General features: G+C 38.5%; 1 protein-coding gene across 1 annotated transcript in view; it reads left to right on the top strand.

Moving 5' to 3' along the window:
* Positions 1-13,401, top strand: part of GALNTL6 (polypeptide N-acetylgalactosaminyltransferase like 6) — a 423,143-nt gene that overhangs the window by 352,403 nt on the left and 57,339 nt on the right. Inside the window, exon 6 of the mRNA XM_005517623.2 lies at positions 48-231. Coding sequence (XP_005517680.1) covers positions 48-231 — 184 coding nt within the window. The remainder of the gene's footprint in view (positions 1-47; positions 232-13,401) is intronic.

The following is a 13,401-nucleotide window of genomic DNA, read 5'->3' as shown; positions in this document are numbered from 1 at the left end:
GGCTTGACTAGACATGCCGTTTCCTATTTTCTACTTTCATTTTTCAGACCAGATTGCACTTAACCACAAAACCATCGTGTGTCCTATGATCGATGTCATTGACCACAATCACTTTGGCTACGAGGCACAGGCGGGGGATGCCATGCGAGGAGCTTTTGACTGGGAAATGTACTACAAAAGAATACCGATTCCTCCAGAGCTCCAGAGAGCTGATCCCAGCGACCCCTTTGAGTAAGTAGCAATAAAGGGGAGAGTGGGAACATGAAGAAGGGCAAGCAAAAAAATGTAACTGTAGCAGAATCCAAGCCCAGACATTTCCATGTAGGCCACTTACTGCTAATGAAAGGTAATAGAAGAAAACAGGTTTTATATACAGGCTTATAAAACCTGAAAACTAGAAAAAAGATCAAGGCAACAACGCGCAGAATTCACAAGCTGTGCCTGGAAACACAACCTGGCTCAGTGACTGTACATAAGAGACAGGCACATACTTGTAGTTAAGTATTGGCATCAGACAAGAAGTGATTGCAATGACAGGTATTCTGTTTGTTTCACAGAAAATTTATTTAATGTTTTATTTGCTGGAGGCTGATGCAATACATGCATCAGCAGCTGAGTCCACGTTACACCCAGCAGATGCTTTGTTTATAACTGTTTATATGGCTGCTGTATATGCAGTGCTGTAATTTAAACACAGAGCTGTCAAACCTGAATACTGACAAGATGATTTCTAAATAATTTTAGATAAGACAGCCTCTGATTCCAGTATTGTAGAGATCAGGTCATTCACAGAAATTATCTTCTTTTCACAAAGGTACATCCTTTTTCCTTATATTTTCTTATAATTATTCTTATGTAAGGATCAGTTTGGATTAATATTTACCAGAAGAGAAAGGACAGACAGAAATGGTTCTAATGTGGGAAAGTGTCCAGGTCTCTCACACAGGCACATCCCAGCAGGGCTGACACTCATTAGCCCAGGCTGAGCCTCCACACTGTAGGTTATGGCAGTTTGAAACCTCAGCATACTCCTCTCCCCAAAGCAAAACCTGGAAATAACAACAACAGAAGAACTGTGTCTCTGACTCTAATAACCAGGGAATGACCAGCAGGGAGAAGCAGGTGACTGTGGCATTCATGGGCTCATTTTCATTATTCTACTTGTTCCTTTTTACTTATCTCCATCCAGGCCCTTCAGTCTTCATCTTGCAGTAGCATAAGTGCCAGTGAAGTTCTTTACATTAGGTGCCAATGTGACTACTTGTTACTGATCAGGTGGGAGATTCAGGCAAGCCCTGCCTTACATTTTTGGCAGCAGTTTGAATTTAGTATGGGCTGCACCTAAAATCACTCCAGCCTGCGAGTTCTAAGGATGGCAGATCAGGTTATTATAAAACGAGTTATTTATTGGATAGATAGGCAATAACAGAAAAAAGGCCTTAAACAGAGTTACTTATTACAGAGTATAAAACAAAGAGAAATTGTAGATTACATAGAACAGTGCACAATGTAGAGGTACCTATATTAAAGCTAGCAGAGAGCTAGTATAGATTAAGAGGCAATGTAATTTACCACCAAAATAATGATAGTGTACAGTTCTTTCACTCAGCCCCTGGGAGAGTAACCATGAAGTAGGTATCCCAGATTTGGGGAAAAAGCCCCACACATTTCCAGGGAACATGCAGAAGACTTCTGCTTTGTGAAAGTTTGGTGTAGCTTTTATAATTTGTAAAGTGAACTGTCAGTCAGAAATTCCAGCTTATCTTTCCAGATCTCACTTCCACTGCAGGATATCTATTGACAGCTGGAAGCATTACTTTCATGGCATCAAAAAATTCACTGCAAAACAAGCTGTCTTGATTGAGTTATTTCACCAATTAGCAAGCTCCTGTGAAGGGCAAGATGCCCTGAGTTATTTCACCAGCTAACAAGACACAGATAAGCTCTTCTGAGGGGCAAGGTGCCCTGCTACACCACACCACAACATAGATGTAGCTACTGCAATCACATAACACTCCAGAGCTGCTAGATCTTCAATTGCTCTGAATCTTCTTGGTCCTCTGAGCAGTTGTAGTTTCTTGGCACTTACTGAAAGTAACCATTGTATAATTTGGTTCAGCAGTCACAGTGTGTATAAGTAAAACTTCTCTATTGTCAGGGTTGCTTATCAGTTGTTTCACATTTGTTTGTAGTATGCATCTTACAGAATCTTGCTGCAAAGACAAGAGAGGACGAAGAGGAGCCTCTCATAGGAAACTTTCTAGCAAGATGAGGTTTTGTGCAGTATAGAATAGATGTGGTGGTTTTGCATGAGCTGCTGTTCCACTCAGCATGGCAGCAGTTGTTACCCACCTTGCCCTGCCAGCGTAAGACACAGACAGATAAATGGCTTCTCAAGGAACAACATACAGTACAATGCAGCCTACAAATCTCTTGTAATCTGAGTGGTTGTCAGGTGGAAAGGCTTCCCAGTTCTTACACAAATCAATGAGAGTCTTCCTTTGTTTTCCCCATAACAGGATGCACATCAGAGCAAGGCTGCTGGAAAAGCAGCATTGCACAAGGAATCATCATGTCTGTCCCCACACATGCCAGCAGGACTGAAGGCTCACTGAGCTAGGACAATATGCTTGCTTAAAAGTACCCTCTGCCTAGAATGGCAAATGGGAATAGATATGTTTTAAATAATCACTATGATTTTTTGCTTGGGGGAAAAATTATTTCCTAATTCAAAGTCAGTACTGCTTCTCTCCTAGGGCATTCTCTGCTGAGATCTCAAGTTTTTAATACCTTGCTTACAACAAATACAGTAAACATTGCAAACCATTTTACTCATCAGTAACTTAATTGACCAAGACAACTTCTGTGGAATAAAAGATACAGAACAGTTTTCCTTTAGGTACATATGTACTAAAACTAGAAATTGCTTCAGCCAGCACCATAATTATTATGCTACTATTTTGTAAGCAGTAGGGATTTTTATTTTTTATTTAGGTTAAATATTTTACTGTTGGTATCGTAATAGTTTTATTTCTTGCCAGCAGAGTCAGATCTGAGATGATCCCTAATGAACTGGAAAATTGCCAGCATTTTTAGTAAAACACCAGCAGATAATGTATACATGATCCAAAAAGTGTGCTGATGAGTTTTCCCCCTCACTTAAAATGCCAACAAAGTATATGTGTGAAGCAGAAAAGGTCACATCAGCCTTAGAAATAATGTACGTAAAACCAGATCAAACTACAGAAGACCTAAGAGCAGTGGTTGTATTATCTGCATGGTACATTTGCTTTCCATCTGCACATGATCAAAGTACTGCTGCAGCAGACACCAGCAGCGTGTTTGCAGCTGACACAACCAGCTGAAGTGTTGGCAGGTAGGCTCTTGGTGTGACAGGCTCACAGAGCTTACTAAGCTCAGCCAGCTCAGCTAGTGCTCTGGAATTAATATTTTCCTAAGATTCGTGGTTTTTTGTTTTTATTCCACTATGGTCAGTTTTGACCAGGTACTCTGCCATTGGATGCCATCTATCTCAACACGGTCTTCCAGCTCAAAATCCCTCTTGTGAAGAAGAGGCATTCTCATCCATTTGTGGTGTGAGAGTAGTCATGATTTATTGTTCCTACATCTGCAGTGCCACTTGAGGCAGCATCTCCATCCTTTGCTGTGACAGAACTTGGAGCTTCACTGCAGCTTTCAGATTCTTCTCACACACACTCTCACCCATTGTCAGGCCCTCTGCAGCTGTTCACAACAAGTAGCTTTACACCAAGATTTGGCTTGGTGTTTATGACTTTAAGACTGTAAAACATTCTCAAAAGCTTCTGGAGACAAATTCAGGTACAGATGATGTACTAGCACCAACTGGGGAGTCATATGACAAATCTGTTACTGCACTTGGATCAGGCAGCATTCATCCACAAATTTTATCAGTTTGGTTTACATATAATTTATCACTGGCTATGCCAAATTTCTGTATGTTTCACTGAACCAAACTTCAGCCATATAAAATGTACTTTCAGTCAAAGCTCCCATGTGAATTATTGGATATTTTTCTATGCTCATTTTAGCATATAGGGAAGTTTAACAACTATTCCATAAACGGATCTCATGTAGCTTTTAAGATTAGTGATTTTTTTGAATGATCCGTGTGACAGTTTTTCAGGATGTATTGAATCCTTATAGGCATGGAAACTGGACTTCTCCCCTAATAAAATAAGGTTGCCTTCTCCTCCAGACTCTAAGTCTGTGAAAATCAAGGGATTTCCCTTTTTCATGTGCCACAGAAACAACAGAAGTTTTATATTGCATTCAAGTGATCTGTCACAGTTGCAGATCATCGCAGTGATGGTACTGATTTTTGTCCTGCAATTTGTGTACAACTACCTAAATATACTCAGAAGGGTGCTTGATGCTATTTTCCTCTGCTGCATGTGGGGTTGTGCAAACAACTCAAATTGGTGCTCTGATGCATGGTGGGAAATTGTCAGACAATTGTGGAATCATGATCATGTTATTATGATGCTTGCTGTTTTGATCCCAGGATCAGTGATCATTCAGCAGAATTTGAGATCACTTGGGACATTTTCTTCTAGTCTATAAGCAGGGAGGACCAGAGATGTTTACCTGCTTTGTGACCAGAGATGTTTACCTGCTTTGTGACCAGAGATGTTTACCTGCTTTGTGACCAGAGATGTTTACCTGCTTTGTGACCAGAGATGTTTACCTGCTTTGTGACCAGAGATGTTTACCTGCTTTGTGACCAGAGATGTTTACCTGCTTTGTGACCAGAGATGTTTACCTGCTTTGTGGCAAGGGTCATCTTGGCTCATCTGCTGGTTTGTCCCTCTGTCACAGCAGAGGTTTGAGAGCATGGACACATGGTTTGGGACATGGGAGCACGCTCCTGGCTGTTCCTTTCCATGGTGCAGACACTCTGGTCTCCAGCAGATTTTGCCTAACCCAAGCAATCACCACTTAAACTAATAGGATAACCTTGTTACTATAATGGACTGTGATATACAGCACGTCAGTTTATATGATTTAATAGCCTGAGCTAAAAGCTCTGTGGAAGTTCAAAGTGGGGGGTTGATATGCTCAGGCCTGCTGGGGGTGACCGTTCTTTATTTCCTGCCAGCACTTACATTACATCAGTTCATATTATCACATGCCTGATCTGAAAACTGGCATCAGTTTCATGCCAGCTGCAACATACTTTTAACCAGACAAGAAAACATCAGTTCAACTCAAAAAACTGTTTGGAAGGGGCTGCAGAGCTCCTGTGAGCAGTTTTATGGTGGTGTAACTTTATGATGGAGGAAGGAGAGAAAAGTGAAGGTGAGACCTAACAATTTGCTATTGAATTGCAGGTCAAGATGGGAAATTTAACAAATGAGAGAAGTGTGCTATTTACAGGATGCACTCCTAGCACCTATCTGAGGAAGTTAGAAGTGTTTTAGTGTGTGGCCATTCCCTACTCTCCAAGAGTTCTTTGCCTCCTAATGTAGAGCTGTGATCTCCAGACCTCCCTGAAGGGACACAGAGCTGAAGAGTCATATAACTCTAGCAAAGTGCTAGGACAATGGTTTTGCAAGTACTGAGCTATTCAAGCAAGTAGAAACAATTTTGTAACACCTGACATTTTAGTTCCTATACTCAGTGTCCTATTTATAATATAGAAATAGAATCACTCCACCATCACAAGGCTCTCATAGTGATAGGAGCCACTTATGTTTAATGGATGTACTTTTGGGTAAAATTTTGGACATGCTCAAGGGATAAAATTGGGTGATCAGTACATATTTCTTTTCCCTTGCATCACAGGCTCTCAACCTTGAATGTAATTTATTACCCTAATGTAGCTAGTTGTGTGTAAGATTGGAAGGTTACTTGGCATTTTCTGTTGAATTGCAGACCTGAAATCACATTATTATTTTGCAAACTGTCATCCGGATGCTCTTTTATTTGAATTTGATATACTCTCAGAAATACTCTTTTTCTGCAGCTCCTTACATTCAGTATTTAAATACATACTTTTTACAACATGTTGGTGCAAAGAAAGTCTTTGCTAAGACTGCATTTCAAATCTGACAAGTACTTTTACAGTTTTATTATCATTTTCTGAAGTTCAGAAAGTGCTTTGGACAATGATTTCTGTTCTACAGCTCCCAGTGCTTTATAGTCTATGTCTTTTATGGCTGATTTCTGCCTATAAACATATTCATAAAACCTCTCACAACCAGAAACAATCATCTATTTTTTTAAAGCCTGAGTATAATCTACTGTTTTGAACTGTGCAATAGGAATGTTTTATGCAAAGGCATTACTCTACAGTGAAGCAGTCTCCAACCAGCACGGGTTTGTGTAAGTTACGGTCTTGATTTATTGTTTTGGCAAGCTATGGTCTGTAAAAGACTGCTAGTGGAGATAACAATAGTGGATATAAAAATAGCTTTTACAAACTGTCATCCACCCATGGCCCCTTGAAATATCAGAATTTTTTTCTATGAAAGGTACCAACACTAACACAGAGTGTTTGTGAGTGTGCATATGCTCATATTGAATCATTTCCTCCTGCCTTTGGTAGGATTTCAGTGTAGAGGTTCTGTACAACCAGTACATTTTCTCTGAGGACCAGTACAGAGGAGAAAGCTCTACAGAGAGTGTAGTCTGTCAGAATGAAAAAAAAAAAAAAATTCAAAGATAAAAAACTGCTGCTGGTTTAATTTTATTTTTCAGTCAAGGAAATAAATCACTCATCAAGTTCTACATGCTAGTTGAATTGGGTTGATTCAGATTTGATACACTACCTTTCACTGAAATGGTCATTGTGATTCATGCCACCCAAGACAAAAGAGTACTAATTTTATTCCTAATGCCTAAACTCATATTTCTAATTTTCTTTAATACTTGGAGCATCATATTTAGCATAAAAATATAAACATCTTGAGTGTAATGCTTGTAGAGTTGTTAGCCTGCTATTTCACACAAGTATCAACTTTGGAGCTTGACAGTCTATATGCCCATATGCTGGGGCAGATTCATAGAATGGGTCATGAATACTACCAGTAATTAGAAAATGAAGTACCTTCTGGGCATGATTTCAATACGTCTTTACATAAAAAAAGACTAGGATGGTGGCCAAGAAGAAGAGAGAGATATATTGCTCAGTGCATACAGGTGAGCTATTTAAAACTATCACCATACTGTTGACACAGATGGCTTCACTTTCAAAATTATGAAATCAAGTCTGAACAGCTTTCCATAAAGAAAAATAAATCACCTTTTTAAAGCAATTCTTTCTATTCTTATTTATATTTTTTTAAACCATTTTCTCTGAAACTTTCATGCAGAATTTGGTGACACCTATTGGTTCTAAGAAAGAGAAAACCAACACCCTTCTCTTACCTTTTATAGTGTCTATCAGCATAAATTTGGGAGAAACCTCTGCATCCACTTGGTTGTTGTGGTTTATTTAAAAAATTACCTACTGCTGTCTAAAACCTCAATCTAGTGCTGCAGTTGCTTCCAACAGAAGAAAGCACAAAGGCTGAACCAATTAATTTTATGGGATTGCTCTGTGCCAAGCCACTTTCAAATCTGTACATTGATGCAAGATCCACACATGCTCATTGGCCCAGGTTTATTGATACTCTTTAGCATCTGTCCAGGGTGGGATGTGTGTGTCATTTACCCCTTGCTCTTGAGGTCTGCAGGAGCTCCACAATATCACAGGGCTTTCCTCCAATGCCCATGGTTCTTTTTTCAGAGGCAGTAATTGAGTAAGCATGTCATAGAAGCCTCTTCACTTGACAATATATACCTTCTGATTTTTTTGACTCTGCATGGAATAATTCTGTCCATCCAACTATCTTGCTGTAGCCCTGAGGTAATGAGATTTTTCTGGCTTCCACTCTGAAAAAATTAGACTGCCAATGCAATGTGTGCTAAAAGCATGAAAAAGGAGGAGATGGGAAAGAAATTTGTATATACCCAGTGTTTCAGTACTATACTTGCAAATCAGAAACTTTCCTGCCATGGCTTTAACCCCTTCAAATTTTAAATCACATAGACTGTACAGTGGGAGCAGAGCTTTTAAGTACTTGAGGACTCATGTCAGATCTAAGTTCTTTGTTCATTTCCAAGTAAATGATAATATTTCCTTGAGCCTCCCATAATGTTTTCTAGATCTCAGATGATTGTCTTTGCTCCTTTGCAGATTGTTTCCATCCTGAGAGCATACAGCACCAGCCAAAGTCTGGTAGAATAGATGGGTGACTTTGCCTCTCTCAGAGACTGTTCCTGTTTACATTTTCTGGACAGTGTTGATTCATGCCAGGCTTTTGCTGTGGTGTAAACTCCACATCATTTTCTGCAGAACTGGTATCTAGCCAAGTATTCATCACCCTCCTCTTGTAATTCGGATTTTACATATGTAAAGACAAGGCATTTAAATTCATATCTGTTTCAATTGCCATGTCCAAATGTGGTCTATCTTCATTATCCACAGATCTGTGTGATATTTTCTATCTGCACATTTGGAATTTTTTTTTCCTTCACTTCTCCAATTTGCTAAGATTTTTAAATTCTGCTTAACCCTCCAGTTTTTTACAACCTATTGCAATGTCACTTGAGCTTTACTTGAGGTTTGTGCAAATGTCAAATTCTGTTCTAAATCCTGATTATAATAATGTCTGTTTGGTCCAGATGCCAGAAATCAAGACATGTGAAGTCCCTGGCTTTCCAAAAATCTATTTTCTCAGCCAGAAGTGCAGTGTGTACTGCATTGTGGCCCTTAAAAATTTCTCAGCTTCCTGCTAAACAAACCTTTATAAAATGGCACCAAATAATTCCTCCACATCCTGTAGATGGCATCTGATTTACAGCACAATAGCAGCTTGCTCTTCAGGTCCGTTTCCAGCCTTAAGATCAAGATCTAGGACTTCATGGGCACACACATTCCAGTAGGATCCAGTTATGCACAAAGCCCTCCACTCCATGGAGCTGCTGAATTGCACTGTGCAGATTTTAGTGCAACACTGAACTGAATCAGATACAGGACAATGTCTGCAGATGATCTCAAGACAATTTCTACTTTGATTTTGATTATAGGATATCAGCAGGTTTTGCATCTCTGTGACAGCAATTACGTGCCTTCAATATTTCTGCAGTTTTTAACCCTGGCAGTTTATCTGTGAATCCATTTATCTCAGACTTGAGTGAGAAAAGTGAATACATGTTTTATTTACAGTCTTAGGAGAGTTCAGTATGGGTATTGACCTGATGACTACCTTATTTGAATTATCCCCAGACAAACCAGCATCTGTTTCATTTTCATGTAAGTAACCAAAATATCATTATTCTAGCTGCAAGACAAGTTTTTTGTTAAGAGGCAAAGGTAAATGCCTCCTGCAACCTGTGAAGTGAAAATTATGATAAACACTCTGAAATTTGCTGTGTTAGTTTACTTATAAAATGCTATGCATGTCTCTTGATAGACCAGGAACAAATGAGACTCAAAAGAGTTGACATTAGTTCTTTGATAAACTGCCAAGACAGTATCCTTTGTCAGGGAACAAGATTCTTGTATGAGCTTTACACATTTCAAAATGTACCTATTTTTTTTGTGGGAAAACGGCACAGAAATATCTCTTCAAGTGAATTGTTTGGAAAATCAACCCCTGTGATGTTTTCTGTTTTTAAGACAGTGCATTAGTGTTATTTTCAGTGCTGGAGAGGCACTATAGGCGTGAAATTACAGAAGTCCATTTGCCCCCTACAGAGAATGAGATGCCTGCAAGGAGAGAGGAGATCCCATGCCCTCCACTCTCCTTGTTCTCCAGCAGAAAGTTTAGCTGATGCTGCAGCACTTCCCTGGCTTTTTCGTTCTAGGGCAAATAACCACTCTGTTTTCCCATGAGTGCAAGTGATGTGTGGACATGCAGTGAATTGGGAGTGGAGAGATGGGGATAAGTCAGGAAGAGCACAGTGGGAGAACAGTAGCAATAATTTTCCTTTTCAAAGCACTGCAGACATGCAAAGGACTTCTCAAAATACCCAGGGAAAAGGTAAACAGCAGGGAAGAAAGTAGTTTGGAGGAGGGTTTTCAGACCACCCTCAGGGGGGCACAGGGCAGGGGTTTTGAAAAGGCTCCCAGAGCACCCTGAAGGAGAACAAACCCTAAGCTCTCAGTCCACAGGAAATGTTTCAAGTCCCCAGCTTTCTGCTTTGCAGTAGGTTTTAATGCCTAGCCCGTCATGTAGTGATTTTTTTGACAGAATGACAGTTTAAACAGCAAAACTGTTCAAAGCACAGTCTTTGTTCCTGACTTGTTCAAAGGGCATTCAGGGAAGACGAATGTTCTTTGTCAGTCATATACATGTTATTAGTCGATACGGCTTAATCATATTATTATGCCCTGTTATTTCAGGGGTGTTTTCATTTGACCTTAAACCAAACAGCATAACCAAAACAAAGAAATTATTATAAACACTGAGTGTAAACTATGATGCTTTAATTTTTACACTTACTGCATTTGCTTGCATTTCCATTTCTGCTACATATAGGGATATTATTATTCTATAGAAGAGTGATGTTAAGAGACGTGTTTTTTGTAAATCAAAAGGCATTATTGCTATTGCAGCTAATTTCCAGTATGAGTTCCTATAATGGTAATTTAATAGATTAATAAATTTTTAATGCCAAGACAGAGTATTGTGACTATCTTAATGGAAGTGGTAATACTTTAAAAACATTCATATATTTACTGGAAGGTAATAACATGCTTATAATTTCTGTAGGCATGAAAGGGTTCAAAACTTATCAAAATGTGGGTATTGGAATGTCTGAGACTATTTTTTTTTTTATACTGCCATGTTTTTTTAATGTGGTATTGCAAGATACTGATAAAGCTTATAAAATTACTTGAATTTACATATTTGTGTATTAAAAATTATGTTTTTTCATCACCTATTTAGTTTTTTGCCTTATTACTTTCATTAATATTTTGTTGGATATGAAAGTTTCCTAATCTCCACAGGCACAGCTGGCCCTAGGCTGTAAGACAAGGAAGGCTGATAGATGGGCTTTAACTGCAGACAGATTTCATCTGTCTCATCTAATACTTATTAAGAAATCTAACCTTGGTTAAGCTGTATTATACAAACCTTCAATTGTATCAAGGACTGCCAAATAGTTGTTTTTTGCTTTTACTGGACTTACATCTCCACCTACTGGCTGATAGGACAAAGTCCCTTTAAAGTGTTGGTTTAAATGAAATCTAAGTAGTGTTTCTGCCTGTAAAAGCTTTTCTTATTCATTTATAGCCACAGTTTTCAGGTTTGGCCATCTAATGAAGCCACTGATTTTAAACTCGTTGACCTATAAGTATTAGCTTTGCTCTTGATAATGAAAATATAGAAGAATTTTTAAATCAGGAAAGGATATCTATCTATCTATCTATCTGTCTGTCTTTCAGTGGGAATACATGAGAACATCCAATAGCCAAATATACAGTACACCTATAAAAAGTTATTCCTGTGTAACTCAATAAAGGTTAATAGCATAACAAGAATGATAGCGTCGGAGAAGTAATTTTTAAAAAGACAAACATAAAGATCTCTTGTAGCAGAGCACTCAGATGACCCATCAGATGATTATCAGTATTATTGCTGCATCCAGAAGGAAAAAAAAAAGAAGAAGGAGAAAAAAAAAATCCCAATGTCAGTTTGGAAGTTAGCAAAAAAAAAGTCTGAAATTCGGTAACAAAAAGTTCAAAGTCAAGGTGAACTGACAATGAGAATTTCTCTCAGAATAGTGTCATCCATTGGTAGCAGTAGAGGAAGAGAAAAGCTGTTTGTAGAAACTGATGATGATAGATAATAACGAATCTCCACTGTGATAATAGCTGTGAAAAGGACAAATGCAATCCTGGAATTTATTTTTCCTGTAGCCTTTGGCCCTGGTTACAAAATATTTTCAAATCCCAACTGACCCTACTCCTTTTCCTCACAAGTCAGGGTACCGTCTCGCAGTCTCGGATGGGTTCTGTCCGTTCTTCTCTTGTCTTTGAGACTCTACAACTTCATCCACATTTCCAGAGGGAGAAAGTGAGAACATTAAATAGATACAAAATTAGAGCACAGGGTGTTCTTTCATACCTTAGTTTTCTCCAAAGATTTTGCTTTCTCATTCCTTATGATGGGGCGTTCACCTGTGAAAGCTGATGTCATGTCCTCTCTACCACCACCTTAGAATCTTTTGACTGACATTTCTACTTAACTTCCATTTCATTAGCAAGTTTTCTTCAGAAAGCTTCCTACTAAAAACAAATTGGTAAAATCTTAACTATTGTGAGGAACCTTAGGTATACAATCTGCCTAGTTATCATATAAAGAATAAATACAGTACAGTGCACAGTGAAACTAGAAATTTGCTGCTTGGGCTTAGTAACAGTAACTCCCACACACACCCCGTTAATTTTACGGAGATCATTTTAGATCTAGATACCACATCAGGTTCATCTACAAAAAAGCCATATGAACCACTTAGAAATAAATATCTTTTTTCTGTAGAAGTTTGTGTTAAGCAGTGCTAGAATTCAGGTGCTAGATGATGTAGGTTTCTTTTGAATTTGTTTTTTTTTTCTCTAAACAATTTCTTCAAATAGTTACAATAATAACACAAAATAGGAGCATGCTCTAAATGAAAAAGTAGCTATTACCCAGCTGGAACAGAAATTTTCCAAAAATGTGGAAGATAACTGAAAGAAAATTGAAAGGCACTTTGTAAACAATAGGCACCAGAAGAAACCTTAATTACCTAGTGAGACAATCTCTGTAGTTTTCAAGTTAGCTGAATTTTGAATGCTTTTGTTTGACAAAAATAGAAGAAATAATTATGAAACTTAAATGAATTTGTATGTTTCTGTATGTTTTGACATTCCAGACATAATAGAAAATCAAAAAATACCCCAAGAGAAGGGGTAAAAGCAGAAAGTTGTGGAGTTCAAACCATAAAGCAGGAACACCAGCAGGACTAGAGGGCTTCCTGCAACTTGACAGGTGCAGAGATGATGCCTCAGTTCTCTGAAAATGCTGGTCTTTCAGGAATTAATTGAACATACCTAGCCAGTCAGGATGTTTAAAAATATTTGATCTGTCAGATGATTCCTGGTCTGTTGCTAAAGAGAGCTCACATCCTGTTACAATCTTCACTTCCTTGGCCTTTTGCAGCCTCTTCTCAGAAATACGAGCCCCATATTCATCTGGTGGTTCCAGCACAGCTCTAAGTTTATTTTCACATCTCCATTTTGAAAAGTGCAGGCCAGATTTGCATGCAACATCATACTGCATACAGTCCTCAGCACGTGAGCTATGTCTGCTGGAAAGATCTTGTATTAAC

The sequence above is a fragment of the Pseudopodoces humilis genome, chromosome 6 (assembly GCF_049639895.1).
Source record: "Pseudopodoces humilis isolate 2021_Gansu_Grassland_sample_001 chromosome 6, ASM4963989v1, whole genome shotgun sequence".
In the NCBI taxonomy this organism is placed as follows: Eukaryota; Metazoa; Chordata; class Aves; order Passeriformes; family Paridae; genus Pseudopodoces; species Pseudopodoces humilis.
Note: the sequence above shows the minus strand (reverse complement) of the source record. Positions and strands in the feature narration are given on the sequence as shown.